Source organism: Anas acuta, chromosome 18 (genome assembly GCF_963932015.1).
Source record: "Anas acuta chromosome 18, bAnaAcu1.1, whole genome shotgun sequence".
Lineage (NCBI taxonomy): Eukaryota > Metazoa > Chordata > Aves > Anseriformes > Anatidae > Anas > Anas acuta.
Genome location: NC_088996.1, coordinates 9,130,062 through 9,149,768, shown reverse-complemented (window position 1 = coordinate 9,149,768; position 19,707 = coordinate 9,130,062). Strand labels below are relative to the sequence as shown.

Genomic DNA, 19,707 nt, shown 5'->3' with positions numbered 1-19,707 from the left:
AACTGTTCTGTCTTTCAGACTTCAAATTTTAGTTCTATTCTTGAATGAACTCAAGTCTCATAGCAAAAAAAATCTCTGGAAATAAGCCTAAAGAAGTCAAGATTGGATTCTAATAGTATGAAAAGCCTAACTTTCTTGCTTAGAACAGGATTTTGTATAATGAAACCTCTCCAGATGTTACCTTATGGACTATTAAAGATTTTTAGTTTGGTTTGCTAACTTGTAGGGGAATAAAAAAAAAAAAACTTTAAACATTACCAAAACTGTTGATTTTATTATTTTCTAGGCTGTCACACTAGAAAATAGTTTGACCAAGAAGCAAGGCCAAATGAAGACAACAGATTATAGACCTTTTCTGTAGCTGATCTGTCCATGTGTTAGCAACATAAAATACTGCACCTTCTTTTCAACACTCCACTTTTTCTAAGAAAACACCAAAAGAAAGAATCTGCATAAAGAGCTGATGCTCCAAATACAATAAACATAGTTAGACTGTTCTGAACTAAGCCCCTGACTTCTATCAAACCATTCTTATGTGGCAGAGCTGGTTCTTCTTTCAGGACAGAAAGCAGAGCTGATTTTCAGTCGATGATGGGAAAAGGCACAAGGTCCTCTTGTGACTGGCTATCTCTGCTCCATCTATTTTACTCATACAAAAAAGACTTCCTGCTTAAACAGTTAGTGTCATGGAAATAAATATGGAGGAATGCAAAATGTGCATTTGTGCAAAAGAAACTTCAAATTGGTTGTGATTTTAAAGAAAAATTGATCCTGAGGGAAACAATAACTATGGGAAGAACCTGAATAGTTCTGTTAAAAAGCTCAGATTCTTAAAAATTGTCATTACAATGTTTTACTGTGACAAGAACAGTCACAAATTGCAATGCTATTTATTGTCTCTGAAAGTAGTCACACAAAAGTAGTTTTATTTACATACTGCTTCCCACAGATGTCTCATCAAAAAAGTTGCTTTTTCTTTTCAAAAGGAACCAGCTAGACAGTAATTACAATTTTCTACATGTAGTTCTTTCAGATTCAAGTAACTTGAATCTTATTTTTACATCTGTTTTACAAAAGCAGAGTCAAAACCGTATTAACGGATACCTGAGGATTTTGTATAAGGCACTCTTGCAACTTACTTAACGTATTCTTTACAATAATGTCTGGATTCTGAAAATACTATAACATTTATCCATCTACTATTCACAGATGATTAACAGTATCAATCCTGTTGCAAGTTAAATATAGATATCTATGTTCTTAGTTATTTTAAGAGTTCCTTTTATGGCATACTGCACCTTTAAGCTTAACATCTGTTTTACACACAAACAGCACTTCCAAATAGAAAAGGGACTTAAGGAGAGACCACAAGCTTTTTAAACAATGAGAAAAACACAAATGCTATTTTGTCACCCACTTTTCTTATGTCCTTTGTACTGTTGCGATTTTGATTTTTTCTTCTGTTTTGATGAACTTGACTGGTTATCTCTTGATGCTGCAAAAAAAATAATTAGGAGTACAAAATTAAAGTTTACTACTTTGAAAAAAACACTTCAAAATGTGTCAAAGCTGCTATAGATTTCTCCGTAGTGACTGAATGAAAGCAGAACACCTTTATTGAGGAAAAAAAACCTCTCATTAAACTACTAACAGTAACTAATATTACCTTCCCAATAAACAATTAACAGTTCTTGAAACACAATTATCGTTTAACTTGACCTGACAGGCCACGTGTTGATGCAGGTAAATGAACTGTAGTCTTCTCACATAAATACTTATGCAAGTGAATAACTATGAACACACTGAGTTCCATTAAATTCAGTATGTAAAGCACATATACTTGCAAACTTCATGTAATATAAATTCTGTCTCCAGACCTTGTAAGTAAATAACATTTTTTTTCCTAGATTAAATAAGCACTTGGCAGTAAAAATAGAAAAACTTAGCCACAGAAATGCTGAGAAGTACTTTGAAAGTCAATGTGGAAGAGATTAGAACTGTGCACTCCTGTGCATTAACAAGAGTTTGTTCCATTTTTGTAATGCCTGGTGACCTAACTTGGAAAGGATGCAGTTAAGAAAATCATAACATGTCGATAAGGACCAGTAAACTGTTTTTATTTACATGACAGAACTTACACTGTGGTGCTGGAGGCTGTAGTTGATATCCAGTTAGCTGACACCATCCCACTGGATAGAGGTCTGGGGACTCGCAATCCACCCACTGATCATATTCATCTTCCCACCCATCAAAGTGTATCCTCAACAGACGATGGATAATGCGAGTTACTGTGGCCACACATACCAGGCGAGGTTCCATCAGATCAACAGCCTCCAGTTTCATTCCAACATGAAACCCATGGTTTGGAACTTCCTGGAAAAGTAAGCACATTGGCAAGTCAAACATCAACAAACAAACATGTTATATCACGTTATATCACGTTTACACATGAGTAAAGCACACTCAAAGCAAATATCATTTATGAAGTTTCATGTTGCCCTGTATTTAACATTTCAGAAATATTCAAGCTTACTATACTCAAACGGTTCCTATTTCTAAAGAGTCCCTGTTGCCCTAGTTTTCCCCAATTCTGCTCAAAGAACTGGGTCAATCCCATGGAGTACGCAGACAAATCTAAAGAAAATACTAACTGCACTTCAAATACACATGCATAATATTTATTACCTTATTGAAGAGCTTTACAGGTGCTGCTATTGAGTCAGTTTCCCTGAGGTAGTCAAACCATTTGAAAGGGAGTTTTGCATACCCTGTGAATTTTAAACAACATTTTCATACATCAACTGCAAACTTCACGCATTGAAACATCAACAAGAACAGTATATTGGCACTGTGTTATGGCTAAAAAGACAACAAAGAAGCAAAATATTAACATCAGAAACTTCCACTCTCTGAGCTTTCGTCTAAGGGACAAGACAATCAACCGGACACTGCCCATTTGCAACAAAGATGAATGAACTTCTAGATAATACAGAAAGTGGCATTTGATGTTAAGATTAATCATTCACACTTGAAGCTTTCTGTCCACGTAGATCCTTGATCTCTACAAGCCCCACACAAATGACCCAGAACAGATCATGTAATTAAGCACATCCAGTGTCTTTCCTGTGGGGAAAGAGCTCCACTATTGAAAAATTTGATGCGTTAGGAACAGACTTGTAAGAACATGTAGAGATATTTTAAAACTTAAATAATGAGGTTAAAGATAGCAAGAATAGGATAAATTACAGAATTTTTTTTCCAATCTTAAAAGCTATTGTAAAGGTAAGAAAATTTCTTTTATATTCAGATTTTGTTCATCTAATGAACATGCCTAAAAGATGTAGGACTTCTTTGTTTGTTTGGTTTTACTTTGGTTTGTTTGGTTTTCTGTTTGTTTGCAACTCCTACAGCTGCTTAGATTCTCAAATTCTAACTCTTGTAGCAACAACAGCTTGAAAGATTTCTTTGTGGTAGCATGCAATGTTGGACATTCTGAACAACCATGGTGCATTGGGTATAGCATGGGGAGAAAGCTATGGGAAATGCTTTCATCTCATTTGAGTGTGGGTAGAGAGCTCCCACTGAGTCACAGCTCAGTACTGAAGGGCCAGACTCAACAGGTAGCTGCCACTTACAACACAAAATACAATCTCAGCCTTAGAAGTGTCTAAGCATCTTCAGCTTCTGCTGATTTCAGCAAGGGATCAAGATGTTTGGAAGGAATGAGCTTACAAACAAGAAGTCCAGTAACTTCATATCAACTCATTTAAGTTATCCACATAGCTAACTGTAATTTGAAAAAGGGTGTTCACATCAGGCATGTGGTATCTGCGTGAATAGATGTAGCTGGATAGCTAGCAATTGGTAATGGTAGTAATATATCACTTTTTGCGTGCTAATACTTTTCTCATTTATGTACAGTTCCTCTGGCTAGACCAACATATCTGTATACGAGCCCTTTAATTTACTTCTCACCACACAGAGACACGTGCATGTGGTCTGTGTTAAAGTAGTCAGATTTAAGAAACTCCCTTTTCTAGCTCATAATGTCAAGAGTGGAATATACATCATAAGAACTAAAACTCTAGTCATTTTGATCCTATTAAATCAGTAACAAAATGCTTAAGTATATTAATGAATTTTATGGTCTGTATTTTACTCCTAACTCCTCTTTCAAATGACATTTAGATTAATGCATGTGTGATTTTAAATCGTCTCTCAGCAGACGATACAGGACTGTTGTGGAAAACTGCAATAAAAGGGGAAAAAATACATGTAGGTAAAAAAGTTGCCACAATACAAAAAAACAGTAGTATGGTAAGGTGTAAATAATACAATTTGCACACTGTGTAAATAATGTTTGAAGTGTAAAAAGGAGGTCATCATAAAAGGGAATGTTTTCTATTCTGTACCATTTAATGCATTTATTTCTAAACTAAGTGATATTGATATACACACTTTTTCCCCATGCAACAATGATTATTATTGCAAGGGACTCCTGCAGCACATTTTTTGAGGAACGATCATGCCCATGAATTCTTATGCAATAAATTCACTAAATGAGCTGACTGAAAAAACAGTAAATCTGTCTAACTGCAGTTTACAAATACTTAAGGAACCCTTTAGTGTGCAGTAATGAAAATGATATGAAATTATTTTCTTCGTGTGTAGTTACCTAGAAAATCATTCAGTAAATATAAATAGAAGCCTGCAAGAAGGAAAATGAAGGAAAAAATCCATAAAAATCATTTGCTGTGACACACCTAATTGCAATCCTCTTTATAAATTGCTAGAGCAAGATAATAAAATGGAAAGATGAAGGCAGTAAGATATTTCTATAGGCACATATGCTAGTGGACAGACAGCTTTTTCCTTACAGTAGGGATTATGAAGCATACAGCTCTAAAGGCTACTTCCCTGAAGTTCAAGTTTGTGCATATTCCTAGAAATTTCCTGTCATTGTCATCAATTAACCTAAACTTGAGATAATTTAACAATGTTTGTTAATCCTCTGGCAGTCAGGACAACCCAAGCAATGACACATTATGAACTGCTCAGTGACTAACATATTTACACTTCCCATTCACTTCATGGCTATACTATTCAAGTGGCTATCCTCAATTTATGACAGCAAGAGGAGATTTTAGTCAGTGATTTATACAGATGTTCAATTTCACTTTTTCTAAACTAAAGTTTTTTTTTGTTTTAAGATTACTTTGAAGTTACGCTGTTGTATTTGTTTCTGACTTGAGTCCTAAAAAGTGACATGAATTTTGTAGACTGAATTAAGAAACAAAGCATATGGCACATACAATATCACTGAAAAAATATTCAAAGTAAAATGTGGTCAGAATTCTATATGTACCTCTGGGTGGAGTTAGTTCAATCATGTTAATTTCACAGAAACCAACAGGGAAAATAGAAGGGGAAGTGGCATGGTAACAAAACCAATCAGACCCATCTGCTGCTTCTGAGCCATCAATCCCAATCATAAGATAGCCATCTGCTAAAACCTTTGTAAAGAAAAACAAAATTTTACATTAAATACCTTTAACTGTGTGATAAGGCTAGAAAGAAAGCATGCCATGTTTCAAGAGTGAAAAAATAACTGAGTAATAATGAAAATACTTAGAAGAACATTCAATTATAATAAAACAAACAAAAAAATCATACCTGTCTCCACGATGGTGTATGCTATTGTCAAATGTACCTTTGTTAACTGCAAAGTTATGAGATGAATATTTCCTTTCACTGAGCTCTAGTTTGTTTATTTCTCTGAACACCACTTCTACTTTTAAAGCTTTATAATTCAGTTTACTCTAACCTGTAAGGATATTCTGCACACTATTAATAAAAAAAAAAAAGATTCAAAATAATTACCACAATCATTGGTAAGGTTATTCTAGGCTGCTCAGCTACTTTTTAATTTTTTTTTCCCCCTTTTAGTAAGAATATTGCATGTATGGGGTCCTTTTCAACTATGCTAGGAAGAAAAGATCATCCTTGAAGTGTCTTCGTAGCCTTCAGCAAGTAAGCAAGATGAGGCTTTATTTCATTTTGGAACGGAATTGCAAAATTTTTAAGATAGTTAGCAGAAGACTGTCCTGAAAATTAATCTCACAAGCTATTACATCCAAATTAAAGATAAGGCTGAATTTCCAGAGATCAAAAATGAAAAAGTTACATGAGTATATTCCTTTTCATAGTACTTGCATATAAACAATTAATGGATGCATTCAATAAAAAATTAATTTATTTTTTCTTTGTTTCAAACCTGAATAAAGGTAAATGAAAAACAGACTCCTGTCCATCTTCCCCATACACACGTTTGTTTTCTTACCTTTCTAATAGTTGCCACACATATTGCTGAAAGGTTTAAGGGGTCTATAGCTTCCAATTTCATTCCTTCTTTAAACCATTCTCCAGCTGTGTCAACCTCTTTTACCTAAAAAAAGAATAATAAAAAAATCAGATAAAAGCATCAGAAGCTAAGAACCTAATAAGCTTTGAACAATATAAAACCACACACAGTCAAAAGAACAGATTAAAATACTTGTACTGTCACCTCTGTTTATGTTAAGAAGGTCAAATTAGTTAACTGTATGAATGAAAAACACCAGTGATTTTTCTCGGCATATTTCCAGGACTTAAACACAGTAGTTTCAGGTCTATTTTTATAAATACCAGGAACTAAAGGTCCTCGGCTGACTCAGAGAAAAGACTGCTCTTGCTAGCAGACTCACCTTCATAAATAAGTGTGCGGGTGCATCAAAATGTGCATCCTGTTTCTTTGTAATATCTACAAGGAATAAGAGTACATGTTAATTGGAGGTTTTGTTAGTAGAGCAAAAAGTATGTTTTTCTCTGAATATGTGAACTACTAGAAAGCAATCTCCTTATTAGTGTGGGAGGCCCACAGTTTATGGTAAGATCACTATAAAAACCTGGGGGACATACTCTGCTTTCCTCATTGACTTCTACCTGAAAAAACTCTAACACAACCTCATTTATGGAAAAAAGAAATAAAATCCAGTGTTCACAAGACAGCTCAATTACATCACCAAATTGCTACTAATAAATAGATGCTTTTGCAAAAAAAAAAAAAAAAAAAAAAAAAAAAAAAAGGCAAGTTAACCTCTCTGAGCTATGTTATGACAGAAAATTACATTTATGTAATTACATATAATTTTGTATACAATTATGTCTAATCATTCCATATACATAACTGATTTTTGCCAGCTGCTGAATCCCTGAAACCCCACTAGAGACATTATATTTAGGAAATAGCACTGTTCTTGATTTCTCTAACTACTCTTATTTATAATGAGTTTCAGTAAAAGTTTAAGTGCTAAAACTGTCCTGAAGGGATGCCTTGTGAATTGTTTTACAGAAATTCTCTTTCAGACAAGGGACACAGTCACAGTGCAACAGGGAAAGATTCAAAAACAGACTTTTTTTTTTTTCAATTTAGAAGCCTTAAATATTTCAAACTACAGCCACTTTTGTGTTTTAGATAATAAGGGTCTTAACCATGTATCATCTATTATACTGTTTTATCTTCCCTTCCCAAAAATTTCTAAACCACAAAATCTTTCAAAAAAAAAAAAAAAAAAAATAGTCCTTAAACTTGAGTGGGGAAAAAATCGTATCCCATAGGATACTTGTTCATGTTGTAGCGTATAACAGACAAACACAGAAAAACTAGTGGAGCAGGACAGTGCAATTCCAGGTATCAGCATGAAAAGTGATACTGTGCTTGAATACTGCAGCTCAAGGTTTTCCTGCAGAGACAACTTGTTAACCACTACTTAAGACTGAAGCCCTCTAGATATTGATATACTATACTCAACTAAAACTTATTATGGCTTTTTCAACACTGTAGAAAACGCTAGTTGTACTTTTAACTGAAAATCTTGAATAACAGTATAACTGTTAAAAGTCCCTATACCCCGTTTTATGTACTTTTAAAGATAATTGCTAAAGCTAGTTTTATTAGCTTTATGAAGTGGCAGTGTTGCTTAAGTCAGGTTTCTCCAAGTCAATACTGCCCCCAAAGACACTTCTGAAATCCAAAAGGCTTACCAGATCTTTTGAATCTATGTCCTATACTTCGAGACCAACCAATGTGATGAATGAGTGGACTGTACATATGGCACCAGAAGTCATCAGTTTTGTCTTCACTTTCTTCATATACCAATCTTAACCGTCCCCCAATGACACTCTCTACAACCGCTACCCTTGTTCGACAAAGGTGTGTTTTGTCAACAACTTCTACTCTCATGGAAGTTTTGAACGGATACTGCATACTTTCAGACACCTTAAAATGGAAAAAAGAAATTATGTAAAAATGTTTCAGTTTAGTCATCTGTCTTCTACTGTTAAAGCACATCAAAGCCTTTTCCCTTTAATTCAAGTAACTTCTTAATCCACCTGGAGAAATGACACGAATGAATTTCTCTTGTATTTTGTTGCCAAAATGTAACATTTTCACAAGACTAATTAGAATATATCCTACAATGGTGTAACTTTTATCAAGTACAGCCTTAACACAGCTCTCATAAAGGTTAAATTAATTCTTTTGACTTAATGAAAGTTTGTTCAGTTAATAACAATGAATAAAATTACCTTGAGTAACAATTTTAACAACATAAAACCCTTTTGCTTTGGCATCTTTAAACACAGAATTAAAATTATTATGAGGCATGAAAAAGAATGTTCAAACATAATAAAAACTGACCACGTACAAACATTTCATCATATACCAAAAAGAAAGGAACAGAATGGAAATAGATGTTATCCTGCCTCAAGACTTTGCCAACTTAATTTGGCTTCCAACAGAGCCTATTTTTAAATACAAATGAACATCTTCAGAAAAAAACGAGGTGGGTGAGGTTATTAGATGCAATGTTAAGACAACAAAACAATACTTCATATATTCCTACTAAAATCTATGTACCATCTCATAATAATTAAGTTAACTTAGAGCATACCATATAGGCAGCTGCCATACAACTTAAAAACAGGAAATCTAATCTAGTGCAGATGAAAAATATTAAAAGCATCTTTTTTTTGCATCTAGAAATGTGTTATATTAACTAATTTTGCTTAGTTTCTTGTAACAGTGCACAATAAAAACCACTGCTGAATTAGATCAGATTTATTTTTTCTTATATCACAGGGTAGCTTATTAGCACTTTTTTTTTTTAATTGGTGTATTTTAAAATTAAGTAGACTAACTAATTTCTAAAAGAAAATTACTTCTGTTAGAGGAAACAGTTTTCCAAACAGCATCACATTGACAAGTGTGGGGGTAAACGAAGAATCGATACCCAGGAAAACTGTTTCAAGTGAAGAAACTACTTTATCATCTTCACTACAAAAGGAGCTACTGTGCCATTGTAAAATATTTCAGCTCTTCACTCTGTGCTGCAATTTTGTTCACAGTACATCATTGATATTGCATCAGCCTTACCTTCTGAGAAAAGTCAGGAGGAAGTGTTTTGGCACCAGTAAGTCGTTTCACTAGAAAAGCTTTCCAGTTTGTGTATTTGTGTTGGATGGCTGTTGCAAATGAAGGGGACAAAATAAGCCACTGATTTTTAATTGTGTCCGTTAGAGACAATGTTATAGTCTGGAATATGTAAAGAAGAAATCCTAGATGACTGTTAAAAAGCCTGAATGAAAATAATGACAAAAACCTCTTTAGAGAATAAATGCTACCCAAGATTAAATGTATGGGTATGTCAGGGCAAAGTATTTAGTAACAAAATATAGATATAAATCAGTGCATGTTCACATCACTGATTAGCTAACTGCTTCCACCTTGATCTTAAAAACTACGTTGTACCAGAGGGGCTACCACAAGAAACACTTTCACTGCAAGCCAAATCCTTATTTTTTCAACAGATCTAATGATTTATTTCTAACTGTTGAAATCATTACAACGGTAAAAAAACAAAGAAACACTTGGATATCAGAACCATAAGCAAATTTATTAAGAAAAGACTTTTTAATTATAGCAATTGGTGAGGCTACTATTTACATACTTCGAGGAGGGACTAGAGGCTTTCCACTGGTAGCACACCAACCAACCGGGTGGATATCAGACCCACAAACGTTGCACCAGAAGTCAAGGCTTGAATCATTTTCAAAGCCTTCATATCTTAGCAGAGCATTGTAGCCTGAAATAAAACAATCATATAAAAAAAAGTATTAGTATTTCTTTACTCAGTATAAATTACATTGGATTTTCTAGACCAGAACTTTTTCTAGAACATTATTCTTAAGGCACATTGCTCTATGTTATCATATTTTAAATAAAATTAAAATTATTGTACTATAAACTTTTAGAAATTATATATAGAGAAATAATTGTTTCTTTACCCACAGTCTGTGCTTTTTGTATTTTAGCTATACAACCCTGATTTTTTAATTTTACTTTTAACCAAGTTGTTTTGTTTTGTTTTGTTTTTTAAACAAGGCTTGCTATCATACAATTGCTTATCCTCTCATCTGGCACTGCTTTTAGTGAATTCCAGCAATATAAAAAACAGATGCTTTCAACTCTCTTTGAAGCTACTGTGAAAGTGTGACAGTGATAGTGCTATAACATGTAACCTAGCAATACAGCACTGACACCCTAACTAGTGCTGATATTCTACTAACCAGGTGACTACTGACTATAGTATCAGCTCCCTTCAATTATTTTGAGTATTTCAATAATTTCAATTAAAATATATTCACCTGCTAATTTTACAATTCCAGCTATCCAGAAGACTTTGGTAGGTAGGCTGCAGTCCGTGTTTGGAACCTCCACTCGTACTCCTTCTGAGATATCACCCCAGCATGTCCCCATAGGTGCCTAACGTTTAAGGTAGGGGGGGAAAAGTGAACAGTTCACCACTTTATTTATAGCACATGAAAATATATATATATATATATTTTTAAGTCATATTAGTGTTTTGTGAGTAACTTTCAAATAAAATATGACAATCGATATACATAAGACAAACATGGTTAGAAAATAATCTATGAAAACCTAATTTGGATATTTATTTAAAGCTTATGTGTAGTTCTGCTATGCTACAATCACTGTGTATTTCCTACCAGCTTTAGGATTCCAAGTTTAAACACCTGTAAAGCACAAGCACACACTGTATATGCTCAGAGATCAGCTTTGTTCCATTATGTTTCAACTAGGTGCTACCTACTGATTTTAGTGAGAACGATGTAACTCCTCTTCAACTCTATTAGCAGAAAATTATGGCACTTCAAATTCATACTTGTGCCACAGACAGAAAAATCTTTATATTCTGTAAATCAGTAATGTGCACGAAAAATGCTTACAAGTTATTCCTTGAGTCTATTCTGAAGTTTTATTATGGTGGGTTTTATCACCTATTGGTTCAGATCCTCTCACAAGAACAGGCTTTCATATCATCTGCAAGTAATTATTCTAATAATAAATTAAAATAACAGAAGGCTGAGGTTCACTTTTTAATGAATAATGAAGGGAAACACATACACTGTCCTGAAAGTTTAGCCTAATGTGTTAATAACAAAAAGAAATAGAAACTTGACGAATTCCTAAGGAACCTAGGAAACTGGAAACAAAAAACAACATTTAGTTTGCTCTGCCAGGAAGAATGTTTTGTTGAACAGAGCATCATGAAAGATAGCCAAAGATGGTATAGCAGAGATACAAGAAATGCACAGTGCTAAAGAATTGAATACCTTAAAAGTTACTCAGCTAAAGTTAACAGTAACAAGTTGAGCCAGTCTAAGCTAGAGACCACTAAGAACGGGAAGATTCAGATTTTGGCTATTTTAAAACAACAGGTATATCAAATGTAATCTATTCTGACAAAAGTAAATTCTGATCAGTTCAGACAATGTCCATATACAGGGACAGTTAAAGGAACCCCTGGTTACGTATTGTATTCTAAGGCTGTGTTTCATTTACAAGGTCAAGGTTCTTTGCAAACAGAGAATTTCACAGCTCACTGGGAATAGCCTCTAACTTCACTGATTTTTGGCTGTGAGCCACAGAAGATGAAAACTGGATTAATCCTGCCTAAATGACTGGTAATTGCAATACTGGAATTTTGCTGGCAATCAGCAATGGCCACCTAGTAGCTCTAAAGACTAAAGTTATCTTAAAAGGGGATACCATTCACTTGTAGAAATATTTGAGGCTAGGCATGCAAAACTTAAAACAAGTTTTAACCTATTAAAGTTAGTCCGAGCAAGTATGCAAATTTCTTATTCTTGAAGCCTGGTCTCTTCATGTTCTGCTATGTCCCATCTACACCAGTCTAGACTGGAGAGCTCATTTCTGCCATCTGGCAGACAGAAAGAAAACTTGCAAGCTGATGCTTTATTTTCATGTACAAAGCATGCAGATGCAGCTTCTTAATCAAGTCCTATTGCATATTCACTATCATCTCTAAATTGAGATTTGTAGCTTTTTGAATTGAAATGGGGAAATAAACTTTTCAAATTGCATATTTTAGTAAATCTTGTTGCCTTGTATAGACATACAGATGAGTCCAAACAATCAAAAATAGCAGTGCTGAATAATTTCCTAATCCAGCTGCACTACATTAAAAAATATTTTACTGCCTGCTCATCTATTCAGTTGATTCAGAGGAAAAGTATAGAAAAACACTTCTCCTCCCATCAACCGATAATAGAAATGTCACAAATATTTTTATTTCTAGAACGTGGATTGGTATAGAGGGAAATAGCAGAAAGTTAAATTTGTCCTTGTCTGTGAAAATATTGGTTCTGCTAGTTCTCCTACACCAATCCATGTGGCTCACCCTTTAGAAGAAGGAAGCCATCCTGTGTAGCATCATTACTGACAAGCCAGATAACATTACTGCCCTGAAGTGATAGTTTACAGTATACCTGGTATACTGCACATCTTTTCCTTTTTCACTCATAATATTCTTACAGGAGGAAGACTGGATAAACCAGGGCTATAGCAGCCATCTTCCTTATTGTCTTCTCTGTCTTTGTCCAATTAATTAACATTCGCACAATGCTTTGAAAAATAAAAATCAAAGCACTATGTAAGTGTCAAGTTTGATTTATCTGCTGGCTGGAATGGTAACTCTGAAGTCTGGATTGGCATAATAAGAACTAGCAGAACCATAATTTACAGGTAAGAACAAATTTACCTTTCAGACTCATGACGAAGAGATCCGCTTCACGTTACTCCCAAACAAGGAAGATCTGCTTCATCGCTTCCTGCTCCGGGAGATGACCTGGGAGGGTTTATCTGTGAGCGGCAGCTGCCTTTTCTGCAAGGTAAGTTGCAATCAGGAAGGTCCTGTTTGACAGGGTTTGAAAGCAATGCCTGAGCGCTCAGTATCCCCACATGCTTAGCTGAACAAAGAGCTCATAGGTTAAATTATTTGCTTCTAAAGGTTTTGGATGGCATCGATACTGCCATGATTTCAGATTTGAAACTGGAATCAGGATTTTCATGTCAAAGAAATGCTACCAGTTCCTGAAGCATAAAGATACAATGCTGCTACCATGTGTAAACTCTAACCCCACAAAAGGTAATGCAGAGAAGACAATGTGTGTAATGGTTTAAAAGCTAGAAGCAAAGCACTGCCACCTAGTGCAAAATCCTGGAAATGTTCCCAAATAATTTTTTTTTTAGTAACAAAAGAAACAAAGAGTAAAAATACTTCAGCTCAGAATATAATTCAACGGGAATAAAGACCGATAAAACACTTAACTTCAGAAAGTACGTGGCTCACCAGCAGAGTAGGAAAAGAATAATTACTGTTAATGTACAACTTAATGCACCATTAAGTAGTACTGATGCATGATTCAAATCACTATTTGCTTTCAGCTAATAAAAGCAAAAGTATAAAAAAAGTAGAAACTTTAAGATCATGAAACCAGAATGCAAGTTACCAATGGAGATAGCAAATAGAGCACACTGTATATTGCTAAATTATAACAAAATAGAGTAAAAATTCAGCAAATAAAAAAGAGGCAAGATGCACAAACTGTAATTCTGGCTCTGCCGCAGTCTTCCTGCACAAAAAAATAACAAACAAAACAGCTTCTCTATTTCAGTTTACTGACCTAGAAAGCAGATATGGCAGTAATATTGCTAGTGAATTTCGTTAGTGTTAGTCAAGGCTGAAATGTCAGGATGTCTGGAATGAAGGTAACAAGGAAGTGCAAAAGCCACATAAAGGGCATCAAAAAAGCCTCTGAAATTAATTCCTCTCATACAGAAAAAGCAATGAAGAGAATTTCAATTATTTTGTTTCTAAAATGTGATAAATGGAAGAATAAATAACTCCCCACATTATACAAGAAAATGGCAAATCAGGGAAAATTACATCAGACCTGAAATACTGAAGTACACTGGGTTATGAAACGAATAAACAAACAAATAAGGGAGTAAGACATGGGATTTTGCTTAAGTTTTCTTTAACATTGATCCCAATGTTCCCTATTAAATATCCAAGCAGATAAATAATCAGGTACATAATTCATCTAATAATAAACTTAGGGGCAGATGTATCATTATTTTACTGTAGTGTCAATTCTACACCTTTATCTTGGACAGGATAAACTTGATATACTCAGTCTTGTGGACACACACAAAACGTGCATGTCATCTATAATATATATTGTAAACAAACGTCAATTAATACAAAGTTTTACAAATCAAAGAATCTATCACGTTGAAAAAATAGCAACGAGCTTTCCAGACAGACAAAGGGAATATTTTTTATTTTAATTATCAACAGAGAGAACGGGAGAGAGAGAGAGAGAAGGATCTAACAAGAAAAGGGTACTAATGTGTTTTCAGATTTTGACTGGTATAATAAATAATGCTTTTCATAGAAATAACTACAGTAAGGGTAAATGTAAATCACACTATTCCAAAGCTAAATAACACCCACCAAAAAAGTAGAAGTTTCAAATGAGACTGCAGCAGTTGCATTTTACTTTGACAAAAAAGGAAAATGTAGGGAGTAAAGAAACACCATTCTGAACATTAGTATTGTACCTGTTCACATTACTGGCGTACTATTCAGGTCAATGAATGAAGCAGTAAGAAAGGAAGATCTGACTCCTTTTTCATATGGAATGTTACAGCTTAATTTACCAATGTATCACTATTGTAGATGTATCCTAATTAAGCATGAAGCATTTGCTGTTATAATTGCACAGGTCACATTATCAAACAATACCTTTTGATATGTACTTATGAAATTACTTGTTACAACACATGCATAATTGTGAAAGGAAAGGGCAAACATGCTTACTTAAGCACATGGAATTTGATACAAATTCATGAATCTATACTAATACAAGGCTCTGTTCTGGGCAGGAGTTAAGGCCTCTAAGCATAAAGGGTACTATTCAGAAAGTGCCAACTGCCAAGAGCCCTCAACTCCTACTGATTTATGAATTGACAGGGCTCAGCATGAATTCCAGAACTGGCCAGAAAATATATCTCTCTTCTCCCTTATGAAGGGCTTCTGTGAAGCAAAATGTTTATTTTGACTGAAATTTTCAGCAGATAATCTCGAGCAAAATAAAACTTGTGTAAGAAGCTGAAACACTAGCTTCTGAAATAAAATAAAAAAAAAACACAACAGCACGCTGAGAAAAGAGACTGTGAAAGTTTTTACTTAGAGATACTTTTACACTAGAAACTACTGGCAGTATTTTAAACATATAATCAATGGATTTCAACAAACACATTAAAGACAAATGCTGATAAATATTTTCCTAATTCCCCAAGCTATATTCTGTCATGACAAGAATGAATGAGGACCTTTTGTTTGGAATCTTCATAATTATAATGCAAATAAAAGTATACTTTTTCATTTCAGATTTATGAAGAGGCTCAATTTTCCTTTATTTCTACAGTACCTAGCAGCACAACTGACAGGAAGAATGACTAAAAACCAAGATTAAAAAAATATCAAACCCAAATATGTAATGGAAAGATCAGTTCCTATAGATTGGGGCTTGCTCCAGTATAAGAAGTATTTTATAACATTATCTAGCATTGCATGAAACCTAGTTGGTTTGATACTCTATAGCGTGATTTTGTGCCCAGAACGTTTGAAAAATAATTTCACAAGTGTTTAAGACCGCTTTTATTTTTTTCTTTGTGAAAGCATGCACGATGGGTGTGACAGAGCATTCAGAATGATTCAAAGAACAAACAGAAATATACATATGTATCTTAAAAAGTGGTCATACTCATACAGTTTACAGGTTTCACACTCCAAGGCTTGGAAACAAGTTTGGATATGCATGTTTTGCAAAAACAAATGCAAGAATTAATGGGGATTCTCTCTCTCATGCATGCACGCACATACACACACACAAAAGACTAATGCATTGAAAAATACTTACATGTTTAAAACAGGTCACAGGAGCTGCCGTAAAGCTATTGCTATTGATGTAGTTACCCCAGCTGAAGCCTTCCACAGGGACAGCTGTTAAGAGAAAGTTATTTCATTTAGGAAGCTAAAATGAAACAAAGCTAAAACAAATTCTGAGTGATATAAGATGTTTATGTGCCATTACCTGCTTTAGTCTTTGCCTGGTTTTGTAAAGTTGCTTGGTACTGAGCATATGCTGCTAATTTAGCCACCAATGGTTGTTTTTGTAGAACTTTAGCCTTTTTTGTTGGAGGTTTACCCTAAAACAACAACAAAAAGCTAAGTAAATAAAGCCTTTCCAAACTCCAACCCGAAAATTTTCATAGATCTGTAGCATATTTCTGATGCAACTTTTTTGAAAAAAGTCACTGTGGGGGGAAAAAAAAAAAAAAACAAAAAAACAAACACTTAAGTTTTAAAAATAATTTATCACATATTTTTCTCTGGTAGATTTAACTAAAATTAACACAACATGGTATGGAAGTTGACCAAGTACACAAAACTACATATAATATTAATGACATTCAAACACCAACAGGAAAACAACTCCTAAAAGATTATGTTTGTACTAGTATTCCAATTTGAAGAACATATATACTCATTGTTTTACCTGGAAAAAAAAAAAAAAAAAAAAAGATATCTTTGGAAAGCAGGTTAGAAGGAAGAATTTTTTAAATCTAATTTATATCAATGCACAGTTTCTTGGCCTTTGTTGCATATGCAATGAGCATGAGATAGGATATAATATTTCTCGACATGTCCAGTTCCTTTATTCAACGTTACAGAAATGTTTTCCTGATTATTTGATTAATATTTTAGGCGAACAGTTCAAACCCCATTTTGTAAGACTGTAAAGTTAAGAAAATCCTCAAAAGGAAACACAACAGTGCTAAATAAACCTTTATTTTCTCTGAAGCCTGAAAGTATCTTAGGGATGAGACTCATGGATTTTCAAATCACTACATATATAGACTAATTGTTGATTACATTATATTTTTCTTGCAAATAAAAGTGTGCCACTGCAGCAGAAATGCAATAAGGAGTCAATATTCTGTGTAATTTGCTCTGCTGAGCAAAGCAATTTGCTCATTAGTGATATAGTTTTGAATTTTGGCTTAGAAATCATTTATGTGACAATTTTACTGTGTTTAGAAAGTTGACTTGGTTGTTTTAAAAACATCATGCAAGTTTTACAAGCATACACATTTTACAAAGACAGACTATAATAAGTATATAAAGAAAATGGTGTCTGTACCGCTACCTGAAGTCTGGCCAGAATGCTGGCCTTCTTGGAGTTCGATGAATAGCTTCTGGAACATGATACACTGCAGAAGCGTTTCGTTTTAGAGTAAAAAGCGTCACGGACACCAACCATTCCACACATCTCGCATGTAGCTAATCAGAGGGCAGAAAGAACAAAATGTTAGGGGTGTAAAAAAAGCCACAGTAAAAATTCAGAACAAAGACAGCATGAAAAAGGTCCTGTAGGTGGCACCAAACCGATCCATTTCTACCAAATCCAAAATTCTACCTGGAGAAATCTCTGCTAATCACTAATAATCTTGTCCAAAATATTTTTCCCCATTGGCAAAAGCAATCTTTCCCCTCCTCCCTGTCCTTTTATTTTTCTTGTAAACTGCAGTTCATAGCTAGGTAATATTGAACAGGGACACACTGACAGGCTTCATGCATCAGTGGTAATGAAGTTTTCCTAGTATTGGAAGAAATATTTTTATATATTGTATATATTAACAAGATAAAGGGTAGATATACTTCCAAGTGTAAGAGAACAGAGTGACACTTACAGAAGAGCTCAAAGCACGAAAACAATGCGCATGAGAACACATACTTGTGTGAATATTATACACAACACATATTAAAAGGGGGGAAATGTTCATCAACTATTTCTTTCCTGACAGCAAGATTCAAATTCTATCTTATTACAGTTTTGTAAAACCCAAACAACCCACTCCCCTTCAGCTATTTCGGTCAAATTTCAAGGGCAACAAACACTTGGGACTGGTCCCTCAGAAATCACAGCATAGGTTGAAAAACAAAGTCTTGGTATTCACGCATCACTTACTTACCCATGCCAGATTTACCATCTGGATAAGTATAGACCTGTCCATTGTTCTTTATGATTGGGAGACTGGATGGCAAAGGAGCAACCTCTTCTTCACTCTCATCTGAACTGGAGCTGCTGCTGGTGTCCTCACTACAACTATCATAACCGTCAAACATCCCGAATGAATCGCGTCTTTTCCTTTCTGTTCGTGAAGTATGTTCTGTCTAAAAATAAATTAAAAAAGAAATAAAAAAATAAAAGCAAACAAAACAAAAAATACCAGAGCATTCTGAATACAAAAAAATTCAAAGGCAAACTTAAGAAGTTTCAACGGTCAAAGTCAACCTTTAAATGTAGAACTACTACAAACTGCTCAATCAGCACAGAAATATGAGCCACATATTGCTAATTGAATTAGTATTAGTAGAGCCAAAACTAGCCAATTTCTGGTGTTAGGATAAACAGGAAGAAAAATCTCTCTCGGTCCACTGAGAATACACAGTAACAGCCCATACATTCCTTTTTCTTGGTATCTTCAAAGTTCATTAATCCTGATGTGCTGATTAATGACAGCCACAGAGATCTTATATGCAAATGAGCACCTTCCAGATGGCTGCAGCCAATTTCACCAGAATTCATTCATTTCAGAAAGCTGGGCAGAGAATAGACAGTTCAATGAGGAGGGCACTATTCCACCGAGCAAGAACGAGGCTCTCTCTGCTACTACTGGCTTGCAGGGTTACAGATAAATCACTCATTTTCCCTAGGATTCAGTTTCTCATGGGTGAACCAGGAATACTTCTGTACCTCACGGGGATGTTCTGAGGATTAATACATTAACAATTATGAAGAGCTCAGTTACTATGGCAATAGGGTCTGAATAAATACTAAAAGATAGAAAGGTGACTAATTTGCCACTGTCATCTACAAAACCCTGTTACATAATAGTTTTGCTATAACCTATAAATCTGAGGTCAAGTGAAAACATACAGATTTGAAGAATGCAAAACAGTTGAGCAATTTCCGAAAACATTAAAGCATAAACAACAGATTAACTGATCTTTTTCTGATGCACATCCACTACATGCATTGTAATAGTCACATCTTTCACTCGATCACTATTTTAAACAGCTCTACTGAAACAAGGTTACTGCTACGTAAGTGAGCTGCCCTCATCAAGCTATAAAAAAACAAATTTCAAAG

At 34.4% G+C, this 19,707-nt stretch overlaps 1 protein-coding gene across 14 annotated transcripts in view; it reads right to left on the bottom strand.

Moving 5' to 3' along the window:
• The window catches only part of MBTD1 (mbt domain containing 1), a 35,325-nt gene that overhangs the window by 9,255 nt on the left and 6,363 nt on the right, over positions 1–19,707 (bottom strand). For 7 of the 14 annotated variants that reach the window (XM_068654907.1, XM_068654906.1, XM_068654909.1 and 4 more), the window contains 14 exons: positions 18,527–18,728; positions 17,695–17,834; positions 16,585–16,699; positions 16,411–16,493; positions 10,744–10,861; positions 10,047–10,181; positions 9,473–9,561; positions 8,083–8,317; positions 6,744–6,799; positions 6,341–6,445; positions 5,366–5,513; positions 2,686–2,768; positions 2,139–2,373; positions 1,418–1,495 (listed from right to left, as the gene is read on the bottom strand). In XM_068654907.1, coding sequence (XP_068511008.1) covers positions 1,418–1,495; positions 2,139–2,373; positions 2,686–2,768; positions 5,366–5,513; positions 6,341–6,445; positions 6,744–6,799; positions 8,083–8,317; positions 9,473–9,561; positions 10,047–10,181; positions 10,744–10,861; positions 16,411–16,493; positions 16,585–16,699; positions 17,695–17,834; positions 18,527–18,680 — 1,774 coding nt within the window. In that variant the 5' untranslated portion in view covers positions 18,681–18,728. Of the gene's footprint in view, positions 1–1,417; positions 1,496–2,138; positions 2,374–2,685; positions 2,769–5,365; positions 5,514–6,340; positions 6,446–6,743; positions 6,800–8,082; positions 8,318–9,472; positions 9,562–10,046; positions 10,182–10,743; positions 10,862–13,181; positions 13,311–16,410; positions 16,494–16,584; positions 16,700–17,694; positions 17,835–18,526; positions 18,729–19,707 lie in introns of those variants that run through there. The other 7 variants (XR_011088700.1, XR_011088701.1, XM_068654913.1 and 4 more) reach the window with 4 other exon arrangements.